Raw genomic sequence first — 17,737 nt, 5'->3', positions numbered from 1 at the left:
GATATCTGGGTCTAATGATGGACTCAGACCTAAACACAACCAACCAGGCCAGAAATCTGGGTGCAGTGATGGACACAGACCTTAAAAATACCAACCACAAAAGAAATCTTGGTCTCGTGATGGACTCAGAACTAAAAACCACCAACGACACCAGAAATGTGGGTCTCGTGATGGACTCAGACATAAAACCCACCAACTAGGCCAGAAATCTGGGTCTAGTGAACGACTCAGACCTAAAAACCAACAACCAGACCAGAAATGTGGGTCTCGTGATGGACTCAGACCTAAAAACCACCAACCAGACCAGAATACTGGGTCTAATGATGGACGCAGACCTCAAAACCACCAACCAGGCCAGAAATCTGAGTGTATAGTGATGGACGCAGACCTAAAAACCACCAACCAGGCCAGATATCTGAGTGTATAGTGATGGACTCAGTCCTAAAAACCACCAACCAGACCAGAAATCAGGGTCTAGTGATGGACTCAGACCTAAAAACCACCAACCAGACCAGAAATCTGGGTCTAGTGATGGACTCAGACCTAAAAACCACCAATCAAACCAGAAATCTGGGTCTAGCAATGGACTCAGACCTAAAAACCACCAACCAGACCAGAAATCAGGGTCTAGTGATGGACTCAGACCTAAAAACCACCAACCAGGCCAGAAATCTGTGTGCAGTCATGGACTCAGACCTAAAAACCACCAACCAGACCAGAAATCTGGGTCTAGTGAAGGGCTCAGACCTAAAAACCACCAACCAGACCAGATATCTGGGTCTAATGATGGACTCAGACCTAAACACAACCAACCAGGCCAGAAATCTGGGTGCAGTGATGGACACAGACCTTAAAAATACCAACCACAAAAGAAATCTTGGTCTCGTGATGGACTCAGAACTAAAAACCACCAACGAGACCAGAAATCTGGGTCTCGTGATGGACTCAGACATAAAACCCACCAACTAGGCCAGAAATCTGGGTCTAGTGAACAACTCGGACCTAAAAACCACCAACCAGACCAGAAATCTTGGTCTAATGATGGACACAAACCTTAAAATTACCAACCACAAAAGAAATCTTGGTCTCGTGATGGACTCAGACCTTAAAACCACCAACGAGACCAGAAATGTGGGTCTCGTGATGGACTCAGACCTAAAAACCACCAACCAGACCAGAATACTGAGTCTAATGATGGACGCAGACCTCAAAACCACCAACCAGGCCAGAAATCTGAGTGTATAGTGATGGCCGCAGACCTAAAAACCACCAACCAGGCCAGATATCTGAGTGTATAGTGATGGACTCAGACCTAAAAGCCACCAACCAGACCAGAAATCAGGGTCTAGTGATGGACTCAGACCTAAAAACCACCAACCAGACCAGAAATCTGGGTCTAGTGATGGACTCAGACCTAAAAACCACCAATCAAACCAGAAATCTGGGTCTAGCAATGGACTCAGACCTAAAAACAAAAAACCAGACCAGAAATCTGGGTTTAGTGATGGACTCAGACCTAAAAACCACCAACGAGACCAGAAATCAGGGTCTAGTGATGGACTCAGACCTAAAAACCACCAACCAGGCCAGAAATCTGTGTGCAGTCATGGACTCAGACCTAAAAACCACCAACCAGACCAGAAATCTGGGTCTAGTGATGGACTCAGACCTACAAACACCAACCAGACCAGATATCTGGGTCTAATGATGGACTCAGACCTAAACACAACCAACCAGGCCAGAAATCTGGGTGCAGTGATGGACTCAAACCTAAAAACCACCAACCAGGCCAGAAATCTGTGTGCAGTCATGGACTCAGACCTAAAAACCACCAACCAGACCAGAAATCTGGGTCTAGTGATGGACTCAGACCTAAACACAACCAGACCAGAAATCTGGGTCTAGTGATGGACACAGACCTAAAAACCACCAACCAGACCAGAAATCTGGGGCTAATGATGGACTCAGACCTAAAAACCATCAAGCAGACCAGAAATCTGGGTTTAGTGATGGACTCAGACCTACACACAACCAACCAGGCCAGAAATCTGGGTCTAGTGATGGACTCAGACCTAAAAACCACCAACGAGACCAGAATTGTGGGTCTCGTGATGGGCTGAGATCTAAAAAACTCCAACCAGACCAGAAATCTGGGTCTAGTGATGGACTCAAACCTAAAAACCGCCAACCAGACCAGAAATCTGGGTCTAGTGAAGGGCTCAGACCTAAAAACCACCAACCAGACCAGAAATCTGGGTCTAGTGATGGACTCAGACCTAAACACAACCAGACCAGAAATCTGGGTCTAGTGATGGACACAGACCTAAAAACCACCAACCAGACCAGAAATCTGGGGCTAATGATGGACTCAGACCTAAAAACCATCAAGCAGACCAGAAATCTGGGTTTAGTGATGGACTCAGACCTACACACAACCAACCAGGCCAGAAATCTGGGTCTAGTGATGGACTCAGACCTAAAAACCACCAACGAGACCAGAATTGTGGGTCTCGTGATGGGCTGAGATCTAAAAAACTCCAACCAGACCAGAAATCTGGGTCTAGTGATGGACTCAGACCTAAAAACCGCCAACCAGACCAGAAATCTGGGTCTAGTGAAGGGCTTAGACCTAAAAACCACCAACCAGACCAGATATCTGGGTCTAATGATGGACTCAGACCTAAACACAACCAACCAGGCCAGAAATCTGGGTGCAGTGATGGACTCAAACCTAAAAACCACCAACCAGGCCAGAAATCTGTGTGCAGTCATGGACTCAGACCTAAAAACCACCAACCAGACCAGAAATCTGGGTCTAGTGATGGACTCAGACCTAAACACAACCAGACCAGAAATCTGGGTCTAGTGATGGACACAGACCTAAAAACCACCAACCAGACCAGAAATCTGGGGCTAATGATGGACTCAGACCTAAAAACCATCAAGCAGACCAGAAATCTGGGTTTAGTGATGGACTCAGACCTACACACAACCAACCAGGCCAGAAATCTGGGTCTAGTGATGGACTCAGACCTAAAAACCACCAACGAGACCAGAATTGTGGGTCTCGTGATGGGCTGAGATCTAAAAAACACCAACCAGACCAGAAATCTGGGTCTAGTGATGGACTCAAACCTGAAAAACCGCCAACCAGACCAGAATACTGGGTCTAATGATGGACGCAGACCTGAAAACCACCAACCAGAAAAGAAATGAGGGTCTCGTGATGGACTCAGACCTAAAAACCACCAACAAGACCACAAATCTGGGTCTAATGATGGCCTCAGACCTAAAACCACCAACCAGACCAGAAATCTGGGTATAATGATGGACACAGACCTCAAAAATACCAACCACAAAAGAAATCTTGGTCTGGTGATGGACTCAGAACTAAAAACCACCAACGACACCAGAAATGTGCGTCTCGTGATGGACTCAGACATAAAACCCACCAACTAGGCCAGAAATCTGGGTCTAGTGAACGACTCAGACCTAAAAACCTCCAACCAGACCAGAAATCTTGGTCTAATGATGGACACAAACCTTAAAAATACCAACCACAAAAGAAATCTTGGTCTCGTGATGGACTCAGACCTAAAAACCACCAACGAGACCAGAAATGTGGGTCTCGTGATGGACTCAGACCTAAATACCACCAACCAGACCAGAATACTGGGTCTAATGATGGACGCAGACCTAACAACCACCAACCAGGCCAGATATCTGAGTGTATAGTGATGGACTCAGACCTAAAAACCACCAACCAGACCAGAAATCAGGGTCTAGTGATGGACTCAGACCTAAAAACCACCAACCAGACCAGAAATCTGGGTCTAGTGATGGACTCAGACCTAAAAACCACCAATCAAACCAGAAATCTGGGTCTAGCAATGGACTCAGACTTAAACAAAAAACCAGACCAGAAATCTGGGTTTAGTGATGGACTCAAACCTAAAAACCACCAACCTGACCAGAAATCTGTGTGCAGTCATGGACTCAGACCTAAAAACCACCAACCAGACCAGATATCTGGGTCTAATGATGGACTCAGACCTAAATACAACCAACCAGGCCAGAAATCTGGGTGCAGTGATGGACTCAAACCTAAAAACCACCAACCAGGCCAGAAATCTGTGTGCAGTCATGGACTCAGACCTAAAAACCACCAACCAGACCAGAAATCTGGGTCTAGTGATGGACTCAGACCTAAACACAACCAGACCAGAAATCTGGGGCTATTTATGGACTCAGAACTAAAAACCACCAACGAGACCAGAAATCTGGGTCTAATGATGGCCTCAGACCTAAAACCACCAACCAGGCCAGATATCTGGGTCTAATGATGGACACAGACCTTAAAAATACCAACCAGAAAAGAAATCTTGGTCTCGTGATGGACTCAGACCTAAAAACCACCAACCAGGCCAGAAATCTGTGTGCAGTCATGGACTCAGACCTGAAAACCACCAACCAGACCAGAAATCTGGGTCTAGTGATGGACTCAGACCTAAAAACAACCAACCAGACCAGAAATCTGGGTCTAATGATGGGCTCAGACCTAAAACCACAAACCAGACCAGATATCTGGGTCTAATGATGGACTCAGACCTAAAAACAACCAACCAGACCAGAAATCTGGGTCTAATGATGGCCTCAGACCTAAAACCACCAACCAGGCCAGATATCTGGGTCTAATGATGGACACAGACCTTAAAAATACCAACCAGAAAAGAAATCTTGGTCTCGTGATGGACTCAGACCTAAAAACCACCAACCAGACCAGATATCTGGGTCTAATGATGGACTCAGACCTAAACACAACCAACCAGGCCAGAAATCTGGGTGCAGTGATGGACACAGACCTTAAAAATACCAACCACAAAAGAAATCTTGGTCTCGTGATGGACTCAGAACTAAAAACCACCAACGACACCAGAAATGTGGGTCTCGTGATGGACTCAGACATAAAACCCACCAACTAGGCCAGAAATCTGGGTCTAGTGAACGACTCAGACCTAAAAACCAACAACCAGACCAGAAATGTGGGTCTCGTGATGGACTCAGACCTAAAAACCACCAACCAGACCAGAATACTGGGTCTAATGATGGACGCAGACCTCAAAACCACCAACCAGGCCAGAAATCTGAGTGTATAGTGATGGACGCAGACCTAAAAACCACCAACCAGGCCAGATATCTGAGTGTATAGTGATGGACTCAGTCCTAAAAACCACCAACCAGACCAGAAATCAGGGTCTAGTGATGGACTCAGACCTAAAAACCACCAACCAGACCAGAAATCTGGGTCTAGTGATGGACTCAGACCTAAAAACCACCAATCAAACCAGAAATCTGGGTCTAGCAATGGACTCAGACCTAAAAACAAAAAACCAGACCAGAAATCTGGGTTTAGTGATGGACTCAGACCTAAAAACCACCAACCAGACCAGAAATCAGGGTCTAGTGATGGACTCAGACCTAAAAACCACCAACCAGGCCAGAAATCTGTGTGCAGTCATGGACTCAGACCTAAAAACCACCAACCAGACCAGAAATCTGGGTCTAGTGAAGGGCTCAGACCTAAAAACCACCAACCAGACCAGATATCTGGGTCTAATGATGGACTCAGACCTAAACACAACCAACCAGGCCAGAAATCTGGGTGCAGTGATGGACACAGACCTTAAAAATACCAACCACAAAAGAAATCTTGGTCTCGTGATGGACTCAGAACTAAAAACCACCAACGAGACCAGAAATCTGGGTCTCGTGATGGACTCAGACATAAAACCCACCAACTAGGCCAGAAATCTGGGTCTAGTGAACAACTCGGACCTAAAAACCACCAACCAGACCAGAAATCTTGGTCTAATGATGGACACAAACCTTAAAATTACCAACCACAAAAGAAATCTTGGTCTCGTGATGGACTCAGACCTTAAAACCACCAACGAGACCAGAAATGTGGGTCTCGTGATGGACTCAGACCTAAAAACCACCAACCAGACCAGAATACTGAGTCTAATGATGGACGCAGACCTCAAAACCACCAACCAGGCCAGAAATCTGAGTGTATAGTGATGGCCGCAGACCTAAAAACCACCAACCAGGCCAGATATCTGAGTGTATAGTGATGGACTCAGACCTAAAAGCCACCAACCAGACCAGAAATCAGGGTCTAGTGATGGACTCAGACCTAAAAACCACCAACCAGACCAGAAATCTGGGTCTAGTGATGGACTCAGACCTAAAAACCACCAATCAAACCAGAAATCTGGGTCTAGCAATGGACTCAGACCTAAAAACAAAAAACCAGACCAGAAATCTGGGTTTAGTGATGGACTCAGACCTAAAAACCACCAACGAGACCAGAAATCAGGGTCTAGTGATGGACTCAGACCTAAAAACCACCAACCAGGCCAGAAATCTGTGTGCAGTCATGGACTCAGACCTAAAAACCACCAACCAGACCAGAAATCTGGGTCTAGTGAAGGGCTCAGACCTAAAAACCACCAACCAGACCAGATATCTGGGTCTAATGATGGACTCAGACCTAAACACAACCAACCAGGCCAGAAATCTGGGTGCAGTGATGGACTCAAACCTAAAAACCACCAACCAGGCCAGAAATCTGTGTGCAGTCATGGACTCAGACCTAAAAACCACCAACCAGACCAGAAATCTGGGTCTAGTGATGGACTCAGACCTAAACACAACCAGACCAGAAATCTGGGTCTAGTGATGGACACAGACCTAAAAACCACCAACCAGACCAGAAATCTGGGGCTAATGATGGACTCAGACCTAAAAACCATCAAGCAGACCAGAAATCTGGGTTTAGTGATGGACTCAGACCTACACACAACCAACCAGGCCAGAAATCTGGGTCTAGTGATGGACTCAGACCTAAAAACCACCAACGAGACCAGAATTGTGGGTCTCGTGATGGGCTGAGATCTAAAAAACTCCAACCAGACCAGAAATCTGGGTCTAGTGATGGACTCAAACCTAAAAACCGCCAACCAGACCAGAAATCTGGGTCTAGTGAAGGGCTCAGACCTAAAAACCACCAACCAGACCAGAAATCTGGGTCTAGTGATGGACTCAGACCTAAACACAACCAGACCAGAAATCTGGGTCTAGTGATGGACACAGACCTAAAAACCACCAACCAGACCAGAAATCTGGGGCTAATGATGGACTCAGACCTAAAAACCATCAAGCAGACCAGAAATCTGGGTTTAGTGATGGACTCAGACCTACACACAACCAACCAGGCCAGAAATCTGGGTCTAGTGATGGACTCAGACCTAAAAACCACCAACGAGACCAGAATTGTGGGTCTCGTGATGGGCTGAGATCTAAAAAACTCCAACCAGACCAGAAATCTGGGTCTAGTGATGGACTCAGACCTAAAAACCGCCAACCAGACCAGAAATCTGGGTCTAGTGAAGGGCTCAGACCTAAAAACCACCAACCAGACCAGATATCTGGGTCTAATGATGGACTCAGACCTAAACACAACCAACCAGGCCAGAAATCTGGGTGCAGTGATGGACTCAAACCTAAAAACCACCAACCAGGCCAGAAATCTGTGTGCAGTCATGGACTCAGACCTAAAAACCACCAACCAGACCAGAAATCTGGGTCTAGTGATGGACTCAGACCTAAACACAACCAGACCAGAAATCTGGGTCTAGTGATGGACACAGACCTAAAAACCACCAACCAGACCAGAAATCTGGGGCTAATGATGGACTCAGACCTAAAAACCATCAAGCAGACCAGAAATCTGGGTTTAGTGATGGACTCAGACCTACACACAACCAACCAGGCCAGAAATCTGGGTCTAGTGATGGACTCAGACCTAAAAACCACCAACGAGACCAGAATTGTGGGTCTCGTGATGGGCTGAGATCTAAAAAACACCAACCAGACCAGAAATCTGGGTCTAGTGATGGACTCAAACCTGAAAACCGCCAACCAGACCAGAATACTGGGTCTAATGATGGACGCAGACCTGAAAACCACCAACCAGAAAAGAAATGAGGGTCTCGTGATGGACTCAGACCTAAAAACCACCAACAAGACCACAAATCTGGGTCTAATGATGGCCTCAGACCTAAAACCACCAACCAGACCAGAAATCTGGGTATAATGATGGACACAGACCTCAAAAATACCAACCACAAAAGAAATCTTGGTCTGGTGATGGACTCAGAACTAAAAACCACCAACGACACCAGAAATGTGCGTCTCGTGATGGACTCAGACATAAAACCCACCAACTAGGCCAGAAATCTGGGTCTAGTGAACGACTCAGACCTAAAAACCTCCAACCAGACCAGAAATCTTGGTCTAATGATGGACACAAACCTTAAAAATACCAACCACAAAAGAAATCTTGGTCTCGTGATGGACTCAGACCTAAAAACCACCAACGAGACCAGAAATGTGGGTCTCGTGATGGACTCAGACCTAAATACCACCAACCAGACCAGAATACTGGGTCTAATGATGGACGCAGACCTAACAACCACCAACCAGGCCAGATATCTGAGTGTATAGTGATGGACTCAGACCTAAAAACCACCAACCAGACCAGAAATCAGGGTCTAGTGATGGACTCAGACCTAAAAACCACCAACCAGACCAGAAATCTGGGTCTAGTGATGGACTCAGACCTAAAAACCACCAATCAAACCAGAAATCTGGGTCTAGCAATGGACTCAGACTTAAACAAAAAACCAGACCAGAAATCTGGGTTTAGTGATGGACTCAAACCTAAAAACCACCAACCTGACCAGAAATCTGTGTGCAGTCATGGACTCAGACCTAAAAACCACCAACCAGACCAGATATCTGGGTCTAATGATGGACTCAGACCTAAATACAACCAACCAGGCCAGAAATCTGGGTGCAGTGATGGACTCAAACCTAAAAACCACCAACCAGGCCAGAAATCTGTGTGCAGTCATGGACTCAGACCTAAAAACCACCAACCAGACCAGAAATCTGGGTCTAGTGATGGACTCAGACCTAAACACAACCAGACCAGAAATCTGGGTCTAGTGATGGACATAGACCTAAAAACCACCAACCAGGCCAGAAATCTGGGTCTAGTGATGGACTCAGACCTAAAAACCACCAACGAGACCAGAATTGTGGGTCTCGTGATGGGCTGAGATCTAAAAAACACCAACCAGACCAGAAATCTGGGTCTAGTGAACGACTCAGACCTAAAAACCACCAACCAGACCAGAAATCTTGGTCTAATGATGGACACAAACCTTAAAAATACCAACCACAAAAGAAATCTTGGTCTTGTGATGGACTCAGACCTAAAAACCACCAACGAGACCAGAAATGTGGGTCTCGTGATGGACTCAGACCTAAAAACCACCAACCAGACCAGAATACTGGGTCTAATGATGGACGCAGACCTCAAAACCACCAACCAGGCCAGAAATCTGAGTGTATAGTGATGGACGCAGACCTAAAAACCAACAACGAGACCAGAATTGTGGGTCTCGTGATGGGCTCAGATCTAAAAACCACCAACCAGACCAGAAATCTGGGTCAAGTGATGGGCTCAGACCTAAACACAACCAGACCAGAAATCTGGCTGCAGTGATGGACTCAGACCAAAAAAACACCAACCAGACCAGAAATGTGGGTCTAGTGATGGACTCAGACCTAAAACCACCAACCAGGCCAGAAATCTGTGTGCAGTCATGGATTCAGACCTAAAAACCACCAACCAGACAAGAAGTGTGGGTCTCGTGATGGACTCAGACCTAAAAACCACCAACGAGACCAGAAATCTGGGTCTAATGATGGCCTCAGACCTAAAACCACCAACCAGGCCAGATATCTGGGTCTAATGATGGACACAGACCTTAAAAATACCAACCAGAAAAGAAATCTTGGTCTCGTGATGGACTCAGACCTAAAAACCACCAACCAGGCCAGAAATCTGTGTGCAGTCATGGACTCAGACCTAAAAACCACCAACCAGACCAGAAATCTGGGTCTAATGATGGACTCAGACTTAAAACCCACCAACCAGGTCAGAAATCTGGGTCTAGTGATGGACTCAGACCTGAAAACCACCAACCAGACCAGAAATCTGGGTCTAGTGATGGACTCAGACCTAAAAACAACCAACCAGACCAGAAATCTGGGTCTAGTGATGGACCCAGACCTAAAAACCACCAACCAGACCAGAAATCTGGCTGCAGTGATGGACTCAGACCAAAAAAACACCAACCAGACCAGAAATGTGGGTCTAGTGATGGACCCAGACCTAAAAACCACCAACCAGACCAGAAATCTGGCTGCAGTGATGGACTCAGACCAAAAAAACACCAACCAGACCAGAAATGTGGGTCTAGTGATGGACTCAGACCTAAAACCACCAACCAGGCCAGAAATCTGGGTCAGTCAGACACCTGCAGCTGATCCAGAACTCTGCTGCTCCAGTCCTCACTAAGACCAAGAAAGTGGACCACATCAGTCCAGCTCTGAGGTTTTTACACTGGCTGCCGGTCCGTCAGAGGATAGACCTTAAAGTTCTGCTGCTGGTCTATAAAGCTCTGAATGGTTTAGGACCAACATACATCAGAGACCTCTTGACCCAGTATGAACCTACCAGAACCCTCAGGTCATCTGGATCCAGGTTCTTATCAGTTCCAGAGTCAGAACCAGACATGGAGAAGCTGCATTCAGCTTCTATGCTCCACATGTCTGGAACAAACTCCCAGAAAGCCTCAGATCAGCTGAAACACTCAGTTTATTTAGATCCAGGTTAAAGACCCACCTGTTCTCTGCTGCATGGACTAGTTTTTATTTACAGTCCAGATCTGGATGTGGTTCTTTAAGCTGGAATCTTTAACTGGATCATGTTTTAATGTTGTTTTTTCCAGTGTTCTCTCTTGCTTTTGTTTTTAAATTTAAATGATGCTTCTTGTTTTCTGTTGAATCGTGCTACAGATAAACCGCCTTGCTTTCCATAATCTATAATCATTTGTTGTATTATGTCAATAATTTCTGCCATTCCTTCACTGTCTTTAAATTAGACTAGATCCCTCATTAAACTGAGTGACGTCGGTGGAACAAGGTGCTGAACAGCATAGAAGTAAAAAACTCCATCCATCCATCCATCCATCCATCCATCCATCCATCCATCCATTTTCTTCCGCTTATCCGGAGTCGGGTCGCGGGGGCAGCTGCCTAAGCAGGGAAACCCAGACTTCCCTCTCCCACATTCGCCAGCTCATCCGGAGGGATCCCGAGGCGTTCCCAGGCCAGCCGAGAGATGTAGTCCGTCCAGCGTGTCCTGGGTCTGCCCCGGGGCCTCTTTCCGGTGGGACGCGCCCGGAACACCTCACCAGGGAGGCGTCCAGGAGGCATCCTAACCAGATGCCCGAGCCACCTCATCTGGCTCCTCTCGATGTGGAGGAGCAGCGACTCTACTCTTAGCCCCTCCCGGATCACCGAGCTTCTCACCCTATCTCTAAAGGAGAGCCCGGCCACCCTGCGGAGAAAACTCATTTCAGCCGCTTGTCTTCGAGATCTTGTTCTTTCAGTCACTACCCACAGCTCATGACCATAGGTGAGGGTAGGAACGTAGATCGACCGGTAAATTAAGAGCTTTGCCTTTTGGCTCAGCTCCTTCTTCACCACGACAGACCGATGCAGAGTCCACGTCACTGCAGACGCCGCACCGATCCGCCTGTCCATCTCCCGCTCCATCCTTCCCTCACTCCTGAACAAGACCCCGAGTTATGTGAGCTCCTCCACTTGGGGCAGGACCCCATCGCAGACCCGGAGAGAGCGCTCCACCCTTTTCTGGCTGAGGACCATGGTCTCAGACTTGGAGGTGCTGATTTTCATCCCAACCGCTTCACACTCGGCTGCGAATCGCTCCAGTGAGAGCTGAAGATCACGTCCCGATGAAGCCAACAGAACCACATCATCCACAAAGAGCAGCGACCCAATCCTGAGGCCACCGATCCGGATCCCCTCAGCACCTCGGCTGCGCCTAGAAATTCTGTCATAAAAGTTATGAACAGAAGAAGTAAAAAACTTTAAAATAAATCAAATGCAACGTAAAACCAGGAACACATTCGACCCGTTCCTGCCCTCTTTTCTCTGGCCTCGGTGTTCTTCTCTTGCTCCAGACTTCAGTGACTCTGGGCTTCAGGGTAGGAGAAGCAGGCAAAGCATAGCCGTGATCCTAGAGAGGGGGGAACGCTGAAAACCTGCAGGACTCTGGCCTTCGTGGGACCGAGTCCTGGTGGCTTTCTGCAGCTACAGCTTACAGACTGGATCCGCCAGATCCGGTCCAGACCCAGAATGGATCCTTACCATATCTAGCCCAAACATGGCCACAACCAAGTTGGATCTGGGCCCCAACTTAAATCACAGCTTAAAAATCCACAACTGGCCCGGTTCAGTTCTGGACTGGTGTTGGCCAGCTGTGCCACAGGACACTGGCCTGGATCTGTAATGCAGATCTGGACCAGATGTTTGGTGGACTCTGGCTGGATCTGGGACCTGGGATCATCATGAGGGTTGGAAATGAAAGTTTCTCTTCTAATTTATGTGGAACAGTTTCTTCAGCCTGGCTCGTGACCCCTGTCTGACCCGTGACCCTCAATAAACGGAGCTCTCTGATTGGCTGCGCACTCCCTACCTGCCGTCACGTGAAGATGGCGGCGCGTGCGGCCGCGCTGCTCGTGCTGAGCGGTTCGGCGTGGTTCGGCCTCTGCGCTGGACCCGGACTCGCTCCGGACTCTGAGCGCGGCCGGATGGAGCTGCGGCGCGTGCAGAACCTTGCTGCTCAGTCGCGGTTCGGAGAGTGTTGGGCGCGAGCTCTGGAGCAGCTGGTCACGCGCTGCAGGGACATGACGTCAGAAAGTCAGAGCCGCCTGGCGTTGCGGTTCGCCCACTGTCACCTCCTCAGGTAAGATCACGTGGTTGGTGTCTGATTCTGCGTCCTCACATGAAAACATGAAGTCTGCGGGTCTGGTTTAGGTCTTTGTCCTTTGTCCAGGTTTCTGTGTTCGTCCTCAGGATGACGTCACGATGCTGATCAGACCAATAAAACAAACAAACTTCAAAAATAGGAAAAAAAAAGATTAAAATGTTGGAATGTGCAATTTATAAAAGTGAACAAACAATATTTTACATAAAAATCTAAGTTTTCTCATCAATTTCTGTCAGTTTTTCAAAAACTTAATTAAATCAAAGCTGTGGCTCAGGGACCGACGTCAGGCCGCGGTGCATTCAGGGTCGCGGCCGCAGAGTGAAACCTATGAGGCCAGATCAGTCTCAATAAGAATGAACTCACGCCAGGTGTTTCACAAATGCACACGCTCTGGTTTGCATTCGTATTTCAGAATCGGAAATGCACACAATCTGTTTCACAAATGCACACGCTGTGGTTCACAAATATAATTTTGAGGCACACTTGTAAGATTATACGAATTGCTGAACGTGCATTTACGAACTGCTTCTCATTTGTGAACATCTCTGCATTCGTGAGAGAATTCTCTGCGGTGGATTTTGAGACTCCCCTAACGCCGCAGTGTAACGAATCTCACCATTGGTTGACTAATCTGTCAATCAAATTTCCGAGTGTGATTGACAGATTCATCAGTCAATCAGGTGTGTTTGCATTCAGCCAATCATACTGCTACTTACATTTTCTCCACACTTTTAGACCTGTCGCAGAGCTAATACTGCTATTTGAGCATGGTAGTTAAAGTCCAACTAGCGGGCAGACATGGAGGAGACGCAACAATCACAACCTGTAAGTAACACATTTATCTTACATTCCCTCGTTGTAGATCATGTAATGTTATCGAATTAACTGATTGACTGATGAATCTGTCAATCACACTCTGAAATTTGATTGACAGATTAGTCAACCAATGGTGAGATTCGTTACACTGCGGCGTCAGGGGAGTCTCAAAATCCACCGCAGAGAATTCTCTCACGAATGCAGAGATGTTCACAAATGAGAAGCAGTTCGTAAATGCACGTTCAGCAATTCGTATAATCTTACAAGTGTGCCTCAAAATTATATTTGTGAACCACAGCGTGTGCATTTGTGAAACAGATTGTGTGCATTTCCGATTCTGAAATACGAATGCAAACCAGAGCGTGTGCATTTGTGAAACACCTGGCGTGAGTTCATTCTTATTGAGACTGATCTGGCCTCATAGAAACCAGACCATTAAGATCCAAGAACAAATAAACGGAGGGAATGTTATTTGGACCAAATCCGGACTTCAGGAACGGATCCATACCAGCATGGCCTCAGGTCCTGGTAAGTCCGGGATGTGCAGCTCGGTGAGGCTCCTGCAGCCAGGTAGACCTCCTTCTGTTCTACCTGTAAGCAGATTAGACTCAGAACTGTAAATGTTTCTGGTCACATGGTTCCCTCGTTTTCTGTTCCACTGCATCCCACTCTTCCCAGTCCTCTTTAAAAGGTTTATACTGTTTCCGTCAGTCTGAAAGAACCGCAGCTCTGATCATTTTAGGAAATAATCCGTGAATTTGTTCAGCAATCAGTGCTGATATGAGTATGGTCCAGGTCCTGGGTCCAGGTCCAGGTCAGAAGAACTGGACCTCGTTCAGGACTGTAGCCACGTCATTTCCTTTTAGACATATGAAAAGTTTGTATTTATGTTGAGTTGATGTAAACTTTTTAATATGTGCAGGGCTGGAATTGACACGGGAATTTCGGGGGAGTGCACGTGCACCGATGCTTTGCACATCACACGCACTCGCATACAAATTAGTGCACATAGCACAGTCAAAACTATGGTTACTACCACACCCGCTACGCTACATGCAGCTGCTTGGATCAGAAACGAGGGCGTAAACAACCACTAAAAAAAGCAGATCAGGTGTTGTTGTCTGGATGCTCGCAGCAAACAACAAACAAACAAACAAACAAGCTGCTGAAGCATCATCCTCCTCATTTGGAAGATTTAATTATTTGTATGAAATGAATAAACACAACACTGACACATGAATGCTGTTCTTTTCCACAAGCATCAGGAACCTTGTTGAAAGATGAAATGTAACTGAAACTGGGCGAGTTTTGGGGCTCATCCTTCAAGTATCAGCTGGATGTCTTTAGGGGAGCTGAGGGGAGCCAAGCTCCTCGTGGCTCCCCTGTAGCTCATATTGTCTCTTTTTTTCGGAACATTTTAAACTTTGAATACATTTCTATAAATACTTGATGCGATTGATGGACGGAGTCGTTACCAGGAAGTGATGTTTACTGAGACGTGATGTGGGCGGAGTCATTAACCAGGAAGTGATGATTACTGGGGCGGAGATTTTAACAAGCTGTCTGATTCTACAGCTCGGGCAGAGATTTCCCATCATGCCCTGAGGGCTCTGAGGTCAGCAGGTGCACAGGTGAGATGGACGATGTGGCCTTCAACACCTACACAGAGTTCTTCACCCACACTCACTCTATCTGCCACTTCCTGCAGTCTGAGGCCTGGCAGAACCAGGCTGAGATCAGCATGTGCAGGTGAGTGAATGTCACCATGGCAACAGGTAAATGAACACTCCACAGACCATGTGACGATGAAGGTCACCTAGTGTACCTCCTTCACTCTTGGTGCTTTCAGAAAGACATTGTTCTGGATCCTCAGAACCTTGGTAGTCTCTGGAGAACCAGAATCTCATTTGTAAACCTGGTGTAGGAACAAAAACCTGCGTAGTCCAGTTCTAGGCAGCTTCTGGGATTTCTAAAAGCCAGACGTGGTGGGAGAACGTTCTTCCCTCCACGGCTACTCTGACCTGCACAACATCTGGAGAAACGGTGACACCACCGGTCCAGAATAAAACCAGAGAAGAAGAGACGTTCGTTCAGGATCAGATATCACCGTTCACCACCTGTTAGAGATTACGGCTGTTTGCAGACATGAATTAAGACGCACATTCCAGATTATTTATTTTTCCCTAGAAGGATTAATCTGTATTTCCAGGAGAAGCAGATGTTTGTTCTGAACCAGAAGCTCAACCAGTAAAACATGTTGTGTCATTGTGGAACAAAACTTCCATTCAGGCTGAATAAGGCGACAGTCTGCTGCAGCAGGTTCCACACATTAATACTTATTACTATTACATAACATCACTTCTAGACCTCCAGCCTCCAGTCTGGTCCCGCTCTGCTGGACTGAAGGACCAAAGCTACTTTCCACACTGACTGCTACATGCTGGCAGCAGACTGGCTCCTTATTTATCTGGATGGTTTTATAACATGAAGTTTTGTTCCACAATGACAGAACATGTTTTACTAGTTGAGCTTCTTATTAACATCATCTCCCTTTTTCCTGGAAATCCTGGTTTTCCCGAGCGTGGCTCTCAGGAGGATTAATATGGAATGTGTCTTTATTTCTACAAATAGCTTTAATATCTAACATGTGGGGTGGAAGGTGATAGTGGATTGTGTACAAATGTCACATTTCACATCATTTCCTGGTTTTATTCTGGACCGGTGGTGTCGCCGGTTCCTATTTTTCTAGATTTTGTGCGTACGTCTGGGTCAGAGTTGCCGTGGAGATAGAAACTTTTTACATGTTTGGTTTTTATAAATCCTAAAAGTTGACTATATTTGGTGTACGCCGGTTTTTGTTCCTACATAAGCTTGATAAATGAGCCCCTGGTCTGGTGGATGTAAAGATAATTTTCATGTGTTTCTCAGGCTGACGGAGACCTCAGCAGGTGTAGCTGAGCAGCTCCAGTCCACCAGACAGATGGCCAGAGACCTGATGGAGGCCCAGAACGCAGCCTTACAGGCCCAACAGGAAATCCTGTCCAATGGAGACGAGCTGAGAAACATCCTGAGAGACTCGACCCAGGGTAAAAATGCTTCATGCAACCTATCAGTCTGTGATGAGGGCATAATCCTCAACATGTAATCACTCAAAAACCATCTTGTCTCCACCCAACTCACCTGTCTCCACTTGTCTCACCTGTTTGCTCCTAACTCATCTCCACCCATCTCCTCCTTACTCCACTTGTCCCCACCCGCCTTCCAGGCCTCCAGTCGGTGTTCTCCGACCTCAGCAGCGCCTCCCAGGCGCAGCAGGTGGAGCTGTCTGAGCTCTTCCACAGAGTTTCCTTTCTGCAGAGTTTCCTCCTGATGGAGGCTCACAGTCTGACCTCCTGCTGCTACAACGCCGCTGCGCTCTGCATCGCCTTCCTCATCACCTCCACCCCGCGCTCTTCCAGAGCTAGGCAAGGCCTCTTCTACTCCACCTGCAGCCAGGTGTGCAGCTGTTTGTAACCAGCAGCATGTATGTGTGTTCAGGCTGGTGTTGTTGGGTTTGGTGTGTCTGAACTTCTACCTGGAGATGAAGATCTACCAGTTTGTGACAAGCTCAGAGGAACCGGAACACCTGGACATGGTCAGTGTCTCCACCTGCAGCTCACCTGGTGGCAGAGGTCAGGATACTCAGAGTGTGTGTGTGTTCGTGTGTTCAGGAGCTGGTTTCCGTGTACGTTGGCGTGTTGCGACGCTCTATGACGTGTGTCGGTGTGATTGTTCTGCTGCTGGTCTGCGTCCGGTACCGAGACCCGGTCCAGCAGAGTCTGCAGGTTCTGCAACAGCTCAGAGAGACTCAGACTCACCTGCAGGAGGCGCTGCAGCGGGCAGGTGAGTTTACCTGGGAGCCGACAGGTGAGCGGAGCAGCTGCTGATTGG

General features: G+C 47.2%; 1 protein-coding gene across 2 annotated transcripts in view; it reads left to right on the top strand.

Moving 5' to 3' along the window:
- Positions 1-12,681: 12,681 nt before the first annotated feature.
- The window catches only part of LOC121651035, a 6,032-nt gene continuing 976 nt past the window's right edge, over positions 12,682-17,737 (top strand). For both annotated transcript variants that reach the window (XM_042002883.1, XM_042002882.1), the window contains exons 1-6: positions 12,682-12,967; positions 15,383-15,556; positions 16,736-16,893; positions 17,073-17,271; positions 17,345-17,441; positions 17,518-17,689. In XM_042002883.1, the coding sequence (XP_041858817.1) occupies positions 12,714-12,967; positions 15,383-15,556; positions 16,736-16,893; positions 17,073-17,271; positions 17,345-17,441; positions 17,518-17,689 (1,054 nt within the window). In that variant the 5' untranslated portion in view covers positions 12,682-12,713. The remainder of the gene's footprint in view (positions 12,968-15,382; positions 15,557-16,735; positions 16,894-17,072; positions 17,272-17,344; positions 17,442-17,517; positions 17,690-17,737) is intronic.

The sequence above is a fragment of the Melanotaenia boesemani genome, chromosome 13, assembly GCF_017639745.1.
Source record: "Melanotaenia boesemani isolate fMelBoe1 chromosome 13, fMelBoe1.pri, whole genome shotgun sequence".
Taxonomy (NCBI): domain Eukaryota; kingdom Metazoa; phylum Chordata; class Actinopteri; order Atheriniformes; family Melanotaeniidae; genus Melanotaenia; species Melanotaenia boesemani.
Note: the sequence above shows the minus strand (reverse complement) of the source record. Positions and strands in the feature narration are given on the sequence as shown.